The 9,526-nt window shown below is 39.5% G+C and overlaps 1 protein-coding gene across 7 annotated transcripts in view; it reads right to left on the bottom strand.

Annotated features, from left to right (window-relative positions):
- Positions 1–245: 245 nt before the first annotated feature.
- Positions 246–9,526, bottom strand: part of MTRF1 (mitochondrial translation release factor 1) — a 63,681-nt gene continuing 54,400 nt past the window's right edge. For all 7 annotated transcript variants that reach the window (XM_042977368.1, XM_042977373.1, XM_015538967.2 and 4 more), the window contains 3 exons: positions 8,816–8,952; positions 5,265–5,363; positions 246–621 (listed from right to left, as the gene is read on the bottom strand). In XM_042977368.1, coding sequence (XP_042833302.1) covers positions 508–621; positions 5,265–5,363; positions 8,816–8,952 — 350 coding nt within the window. In that variant the 3' untranslated portion in view covers positions 246–507. The remainder of the gene's footprint in view (positions 622–5,264; positions 5,364–8,815; positions 8,953–9,526) is intronic.

Raw genomic sequence — 9,526 nt, 5'->3', positions numbered from 1 at the left:
TAGATGGTTAAAAAAAAGGCATGTTTGGGGGTGCCTGGGTGGCTCAGCTGGTTGAGCGTCCAAGTCTTAGTTTTGGCTCAGGTTATGATCCCGGGGTCATGAGATCGAGCCCCCGTTCATGCTCCATGCAGAGCATGGAGCCTGTTTGAGATTCTTTGTCCCTCTCTCTCTGCCCCTCTCCCCAACTTGCACGTGCTCTCTCTCTCAAAAAAAAAAAGGCATATAAAGAGAACAAGTGACCTATATTACATAATCAATTCCCAATACTTTATTTCTCTTTTCAAAAATACATGCTTATTTTTTTGTTTTTTGCAATGTTCATTGCATGCTTGTTTTCTGCTTGAAGAGTTGGGACTGTATTTTATAAATTCTTAGGTCAAGAAATGTGACTTAATTCATTAAAAAATATATTTGTACGTACTGTGTAATTTTAGCTGCACTTTATGAACAGCTGCTTCTTGAGATAGGTCTGTTTCATTTATAGAAGAATATATAATAAATCAGCATTTATTTTGCTGATTTAAGGTTTTCATCCAAAAATTCAGTAATGGCTTCTTCGTCTGCTGAATGAAGTAGTCTTTGAATTAGCTGATCCAGATGCTTCTCTCCACATAAAAATTCCTGGTAAAAGAGACAGTTATTATAAAAACCTGATTAGTAGAAATAAGAGAAACAAAGCAAAGAATCAGATGTATATTTACTTTGTTTCTTTACAGTCCATATTTAATAGCAACAATGGATTACTGAAGTGGTTCTACAACATAATGAACACAATTGCTAACTTGGGAGGATCCTGTTATATTGGCTTTTTATGTAAAAAGTGAATCCAAAAGAGTAAATGGAATTCTACTCTTTCTTTGTTTCCATTAGCATTTTATTTAAAAATCAATCTCCTAGAAGTTGGATCTTTCCAACTCTGGAGACACCAAAACAAAGGAGATCTGAATAGACTTGAAATTTACCACCTCTCTCTTTAAAATTCCTTTGCTTGACTTTCCTAACAGGGTTCTAGGTCTCAAACCATCTTTGGGAGGATGTTTGCCTTCTTTTGTTCCCCAGAAAAGATAAGGCTTTTTACTCTTGCCCTGAAAATTCCACCCTTTTCATTCATAACACATTATTTCCCAAGGGCAAGAAAGACTGAAATGCCTCCATCAATGCCCCAGGCACCTTGCTGCCACATTAACATGCACAGCCCCTCCTTGCCCTTCTCAGCCTTGCCAAGTCCTCTGGACCTCCCAGGACCATTTCAAGCTCAAACTTCTCATGCCAACCCTCGAATTTAGATTGTATTTAATCCATAAGTGGCTTCTACTAGTTCTGTTTTTTCTTAAATTGGAAATGTGGTTTTAAAATGTAGAAGTCCTGTGCAACCAAAAAAATATTTATGCCAAAATATTTAGGGGACAAACGTCTTGAGGTCTGCAACTTGCTTTCAAATGGTTCACCAGCAACACAGGAGGCGGAGGAGGAAGAGAAGGCAAAGGCAGCAAATGTTAACAACTGTTGCATCTAGGTACAGCGTGTGTACTGATTCTTTTTTTAATGTTTATTTTTGAGAGGAGGGGGAAGAGAGAGAGAGAGAGAGAGAGAGAGAGAGAGAGAGAGAGAGAGAATGCATGCAGGAGGGGCAGAGAGAGACAGAAGCAGGCTTCAGGCTCTGAGCTGTGACACTGGGCTCAAACCCATAGCTATGACCAGAGCCGGGGTTGGACGCCTGACCAACTGAGCCACCCATGCGCCCCTTGAACCAGCCTTCAAAGTATACTTGAAGTTTCTAAATAAAAAGTTCAGAAAAATAAATGCTCTTATGTTTACCTCAAAATATATCTATTGGGTGAAAACTGTTCAGTTAGACTTCCTTGTAGTCTTCCCTACAGTTCATCTCTACAAGTCACTAAAATAATGACTAAGTACCTTTCCTGTGCTACAGAAGTTCTGTGTAACAGAGTTGTTGGGAACAGTGAATTAGCAGAGTCCTATATTTTAGAAATGTTCAAAATCTAGACATTGGCCTAATGGAACCATTTCAATGTCAGCATCCGGAACACAGAACATTTAAAGTTTTGATGTAGGTATGAACTAATCTTATTTTGGTCTTTCTTGAATGATCTTAAAGTTGAATTTTAGGTTAAGCGTATACATTTATCTCTCCGATTAAACTATAGGGGGAACGATGCCTTCCTATCTTTGCATTCCACAAAACACCAGCACATATTAAAACCTCAATTAAACTTTAAAAGTAAAGCAAAAGCACTATGATAAGCTTTTAAATTAAGACTTAAACCATTTTGAGCATAATATGGAAACTGCTTATAAAATTAGCAGGCCCAGAACTCAAATGATCATGGTATTGCCAAGGTGATTTCATCATTTGGAAATTGTATCAAAAGGATCATCCCTCTTAAATGATAATCACATCACACGTAGAGTTCAATTGGATTAACCAGAGTGCTAGAGATAGAACAAGGGTGAATGACTTGTGGTTCCTAACCTTCAGAAGCTCATAATCTAGTGACAGAGTGAGGCACCACAATCAGAGCAAGAAATCAAGGAAGCAACTGAGGGTTGTAAGGTTAATTTTAAAAGAAGGTGGCAGGGCGCCTGGGTGGCTCGGTCAGTTAAGCGTCTGACTTCAGCTCAGGTCATGATCTCACAGCTTGTGAGTTCGAGCCCCATGTCGGGCTCTGTGCTGACAGCTCAGGGCCTGGAGCCTGCTTCACATTCTGTGTCTCCCTCTCTCTCTGCTCCTCCCCTGTTCACTCTCTGTCTCTCTCTCAAAAATTAATAAGCATTAAAAAAGAAAAAAAAGAAGGTGGCATCAGGGAAGAGTTTAGGCAGGAAGAAAAAATTTGCATTAGATCTTAAAAAGATAATAGTATTTCTCTAAATAGAGAGCAGAGCATTTCAGTCAAAAGGAGGATGAAGAAAGGCATGAAAACAAAGTATTCAGGGCAAGGGAAAATTTTCAGTTTAAGGGAAATACAGGGCAGGAGATAGGTTGATGTTCAGGAATTTGCACAAGGACTTTGAGAAACAATAGAAACATAAAACAATATATTATAGGGTAGTCTGTGCTTCTTATCTAGATGAATGAAAATAAAAACAAAATCACCTACATGAGAACTCACACTAAGAATATGAGGTGATCTCACAGAACCCAAGGATAGGAATGTAAAGGCTGGTGCCACCACCTTGGGAATGCAGCCTACGAATAAATGAATGCGGGGATTAATATCATCAAGATTCTTTCCATCCAGTTCTATTTTTGCTCCTTTCAATTCATCAGCTTCATCTCTTACTGAACACTGCCTTCTCCTCATGGTTTGGAAATGTGGCTTCTAGCCTCTTGTAAATCTTACGTAGCTTTAGCCAAGAGAGAGACTAACCCTCTTTGTCTCCCGTTTAAAAATGCTAGGAAGGAACTCATTGGGGGGGGCTTGTTCAGATTTCCTCCCCAAACAAACCAATTATTGTCTTCAATCGTGTAAGAGCAGAACAGTTTCATCAAGAACTATGTAAATGGAAGGAGGTCAGGCTCTAAAATAAAGGAGCAGAGCTGAGCTTAGCTGAGCTAAGTCCCACAGACATCCACTTTCTTTCCCCTCCATGCCTTCCATTCTGTCCTGGGGCTACTGCCCTCGGATTAAGGCCCTCAATCACTTTTCCTGCCTCATCTACAACTCTTACAGTTCCTAAATTATTCACTTCTACTTGTCTCTTTACTGTCCTTCATATAAATTTTAATGTTTTACTACATTTTTTTCATGACATTTCCAAATTTCCTCCTTTCACCAATATGGGATGTTTTCTTTCTTTCCAATAGGTGGGTTAGTCATAATGAGAGCACACAAATATAATTTCCCTTACATTTCGGAGTCTGGCATGCTAGTTTCGTCAGTAATAACATGTTGGTTATTATAACCAGGCCAAAGCCAGGTATTTTATAACTATAAAAGCTACTTAATTTGCCTGTTTCAATACTGAATACCAACTGAGGACCTAAGGGCTATTCTAAAAAATATTACTGGTCATAAGAATGCAGCTGTCTCAGGAAAAACCATCACCACTACCAGAAAACAAATGAAAGAGTATGGCGTAATTACAACAATATGGCCAAACATATTTGGTTATTGCTGTGTGTTTCCTGAGGAAAGGGAAGTGAGCAAATATTTTCTCCTTTTTGACAAGGCTATTATGTTCCTATTTAAGACAGTATTAAATTGCTGAGAAGACAGAGGAAGTGGCATAAGATACACAGAAATTTCTAAATATTTTGAAAACACAGACATTTCCCCTTGTAAAATGAGGACTTTAATTTTGAGTATAGAATGGGACAGAATCAAATGAAAGAAGCATTATGTATCACATGGCATCAAGAAAAAAGATCAGAACTTTCCATCCCTTGCCTTTTGTACACAGTCCTTTATGAGAACCACTTCGTTTTCCCCTTCAGTGGAAGCAAAAGGGGAATCTTCCTGTGCTTCATCATTAATGATTTATGTCAGTGATCCGGCCAAATGGGATTTAGTTAGGTTAATGTTCAAACCATGATGAGAGGGTCTTTCCCCAATAGCATAATTATAACTCCTGAATCTAATGAACAAGAATACATCGTGGTAAGCAGAACTCTAAGATGCCCCCTGGTGGAGGGCTTGCAGAAGTCCCTCCCTTATGTCAAGGCAGAAGCTGTGAATATGACAGAATATCACTCCAGTGATTAGGTGACTAATCAGTTGACGTTGAGTCATTCAAAAAGAGTATCACTGGCATGGGCCTGACCTAAGCAGATGAGCCCTTAAAAAGGCCTGCGCCATTCCTGCAAAAGATTCAAAGTGGGATTGGGCATATGGAAGGGCCACCGAGCAAGCAACTGGACCTGAGAGCTCTGAACTCATCTCTGTTGTGTCCAGATTTTTAACCTATATAACCATTAAGATAATATTTTAAACCACCAAATTTGTGGTAATTTGTTACACAGCAACAGGAAACTGATACAGTGTATACATGCATATTGAATATACCTTAGTACACTGTGATTGCATAACAAAGAATCTGGAGTTCAAAGAGAATTGTTTGAAACTGGCATAAAGACCACATTTTTTACCATGAAACTAATACAAGTATCTGCAAATTTTAGGGTACTATCTTAAACTGGCTTAATGATTTTAAATTACTTGGTAAGATTTTAGACATAACTCTCTAGAATTTGAGTATACTTTCTTTGAAAAGCAAAGTACATAAAGCATATTCAGTAATAGTACCTTAATATCACGAACTTCATATGCTATCCTGTGGTCAGTGACTCTATCCTGGGTGAAATTATATGTCCGAATTCTCTCTGACTGGGCTCTTGTTCCCACCTGTGTCATAACAAAAAGGCAATTCATATCTTAAATTTATAATTACCTTTATTATAATGGCAACATACTTGTAAATGACTTTTCTATTACAACAGTTTCAATTTTTTCTAAAAGTCATATATACAAAGTGACAAACAAGGAACAAGAATGGGCAAAACTTACTGTTTAAGACTACAGGTTTGTAAAGCTTAGTTATGGAATAAGAATGAATGTCTCTTTGGTACTTTAAACTTCAAATATTTAAAACCAAATTATCTTTGGGGCGCCTGGGTGGCTTGGTCGGTTGGGTGTTTGACTTCGGCTCAGGTCATGATCTCACAGCTTGTGAGTTCGAGCCCCGCATCGGGCTCTGTGCTGACAGCTCGGAGCCTGGAGCCTGCTTCGGATTCTGTGTCTCCCTCTCTCTCTGCCCCTCCCCCGTTCACGCTCTCGCTCTCTCTCTCTCTCTCTCTCTCTCAAAAAATAAATAAACATTAAAAAAACAAATAAAAAATAAAACCAAATTATCTTTGCATCCCAATCAGTTCTTCCTCCTGTCCTATAATTAACACCACCACATGCCCTTGGCTCCAAGTGGGAAACTCTGACATCCCGCAACTTAGCTCACATTTCACGGGAGCTTGACACAGACACCAGGGGAGAATCCCTCTTCAATTCATCGTATTCTCTACCTGCCCATTCCCAATGGTTTCATGGGTCACCTGTTACATCCTGCCCTTTCCATTTCTATCATTCAAGGGCTTGTTATTTTCACCTTCATTCCTGTAAAAATCTCCTGATTCCTCTTCCATTTCTCTGCTCACATTGTGTTGCCCTGCTTAGCCTGCTTAAAACAGTTTTCTGCTAAGTTTTCTTCTTCGGTTTCTTCTTGTCCACGAAGCAGACACAACTCAATTCATCATTCAAGGTACCTCATAATGTGGCCAACCTTCCCAACATCATTTCTTAAAACTATGTGACCCACTATAATGCCACTTATTAAACCATATCAAAATTATGTGCATTTCTGTCAACTCAGCTAAAACATCATCTCAAGGGATGCCCTTCCCAAACACTCTATCATCCCCACCTTTCCAGCTAGCAACGACTGAAATAGGTTAACTTTCTCCTTTGAAACTCCTTACACTTGGAATCTTCTCCACAACACACTAAAGTTTGCCTTACGTTATGGTTATATTTTTGTTTAATGTTTGTCTATTTTTGAGAGAGAGTGCAAATGGGGGAGGGGCAGAGAGAGAGAGGAGACACAAAATCTGAAGCAGGCTCCAGGCTCTGAGCTGTCGGCACAGAGCCTGCCAGACTCGAACCCACGAACTGTGAGATCATGACCTGAGCCAAAGTCGGACGCTTAACCGACTGGGCCGCTGCAGGTCAGGTACCCCATGGTTATTTGTATTCTTCTTAATCTCACCTCCAATACCTCCCCAACACAATACCCCCTCTCACACACTTCCACTTTTTAAGACTAAAAAAAGACATTTCTATAACTTTTTTTTCAAAAAAAGTTTATTTATTTTTGAGAGAGAGACAGCGTGAGCAGGGAAGGGACAGAGAGAGAGGGAGGCACAGAATCTCAAGCAGGCTCCAGGCTGAGGTGTCAGCACAGAGCCTGATGTGGGGCTCTAACCTACAAACCGTGAGATCATGACCTGAGCCAAAGTTGGACCAAATGAACCACCCAGGTGCCCCTATAACTTATTTTCTTAACCCCTTAGGCAAATGATATGGAACTAAATTAAATATGGCTGACCATCAGGAGAATTTTTAAAAATTAAAGATGCTAAAGCCCAACCTCAGATATACTGAATCATGGATTATGTAGATTTAGAATATTCCCTAGGCCATCCATTCTACCACCAGCCAGGTATGGAAACTACTATCACCATATTAATGCCCAGGATCCCACCCAAATCAATTATGTCAGACTCTTGGTGGGGGGCGGGGGGCTGAGGGATCTACAAAGCTCTTTAGGTGATAAATGGAGCCAGAGTTGAGAACCTGATATAATGCCTTCCATATAAAAGCTACTGTATATATTAGCTGAAGCAAAAACTTCTCTAAGTGTTAGAAATACCTACTAAAAAATTCACACAGGTGGACAAGTTAATTGGGAGGCCTTTTCTGCTGCCTGAAGCCAGAAATTTCTGAAGACACACACACACACACACTCTATTTGTATCAGACCAATATTAAATACTCATTTTAAAAATTACTGTGTGAACATTTGGTACTGAAATGCCAAATAGCAAGTAAATCCCAATGTCTTTTATTAATCCAAATGTCACAAAATTCATCGTGTTTACATTATCACTTACTTGCCAAGAAGCAATGGTTTGTTAATGAGCATTCCTATCTGCAAATGTATATACTGATCCTGAACCACAGTCTAGGATTCCCACAAACAGAGGATTATTCTCCCATTTATCCCATCACTTTTACTAGTTGGAAGTTAGAATGTGCATAAGGAAAGCCAGAAGGACAAAAGTGTGAAGAGACCAGGTAAAAAGAATAATGTTTAAAGTTTATATGATTCATTATCCTTCCCAAGTTAGGGTAGCATACCTATCCACAAACAATACAAAGCACACTTTCTCTTCCAACCTCTCTCAAAGACAAACTTAACCTTTTTTAGGATTTAAAATCCCACAATAATTTGTTTACCTATATCAATGACACTCATTTTGTTTAACCTTCATCTACATATTTGAATAAATATCATACATCTATATGGTACAAAATTCAGAAAGTACAAAAGGTATATATAGTGGCCAATAAATCTCTCTTCTACCCCCACCCCACATCCCATCAGTAGCAATCACCATTATAGGTTTTTTGCAGTGACATTTACTTTTGATCCCACAGAGTTTTTAAAAAAGCATAGGTTTTTAAATTTAAAAATCTGCAACTATCCTAATTTCCAGAGAACTTTTTTATCTTTTAACCTAATCTCCTCTCAAGATAGTCACGATACAAACACTGGAGGGAAACAACTGGGAAATAATTCGGAGTTTACGCATATCTATTCATTTTTTTTTTAAATGTTTTATTTATTTTTCAGAGAGAGAGAGAGAGAGAGAGAGAGAAAGCTAGGGAGGGACACAGAGAGAGGGAGACACAGAATCTGAAGCAGGTTCCAGGTTCTGAGCTGTCAGCACAGAGCCCGACGTGGGACTTGAACCCACGAACTGTGAGATCATGACCTGGGCCGAAGTCAGACGCTTAACTGACTGAGCCACCTAGGCGCCTCTCTCATCTATTCATTTGTAAACTGACACATCCAAATTTAGCGCTAACCTGCCAGTCCATATGCAATAAAATTATTGTTTATTTACAAATAAGCAAGTTTCTCTATGCTATCAGATATTCCCATTTGATCAAGAACAAACGCTGTATTTTCTACATACAATGATGACTTTTTGTGCAGAGGTATCATTATACCAAATAAATCTTACCTGCAGTTTTCTAGTACTTTGTTGCTGACATTTGTCTTTCTCAATAATCTGCTGGTAGAGTCTAGCTCTCAACACACGCAAAGCTATCTCTTTATTTTTTATCTGTGACCGTTCTTGTTGGCATTCTACTACAAGCCCTGGAAAACAAGAATCAGAGGTAAACTGTAGCATCCAGAAGCCAAATTAAGATAGACCTGAGATGTCAATTATATCTCAATAAAACTGGAAAAAATATATTTTTATTTTAGACAGAGAGAGAGAGAAAGAGAGGGAGGGAGGGAGACCATAAACAGGGGAGTGGAGGTGGAGGGGAGAGAATCGTAAGCAGGCTCCACGCTCCGCACGGAGCCTGATGTGGGACTTGATCCCATGACCCTGGGATCATGACCTGAGCTGAAATCGAGTTGGATGCTCAACTGACTGAGCCACCCAGGTGCCCTGAGCTCAGGAATATTTCAGATTAGCATACTTTAGAAACCAGCAGCAGATGGCCATTTAGATTCAGATATCTGAATGAGATACTTCAGATGAGAAGAGTGGAAGCAGTAGCATCTGCATCCCACAGCTCTGCCTCTCCCTCCCAGCTCATTCACACAACAGCCCGACAGAGTGAACTGCTGCTACCCCCATGCAGTGCTGCTCCATTCTGTTTTAGTCAAAGAGCACTCAGCTTTTCCCCGTTAAGCCACAAATACACACAGAGCTGATGTT

Source organism: Panthera tigris, chromosome A1 (assembly GCF_018350195.1).
Source record: "Panthera tigris isolate Pti1 chromosome A1, P.tigris_Pti1_mat1.1, whole genome shotgun sequence".
In the NCBI taxonomy this organism is placed as follows: domain Eukaryota; kingdom Metazoa; phylum Chordata; class Mammalia; order Carnivora; family Felidae; genus Panthera; species Panthera tigris.
This window is presented reverse-complemented; position numbering and strand designations above follow the sequence as displayed.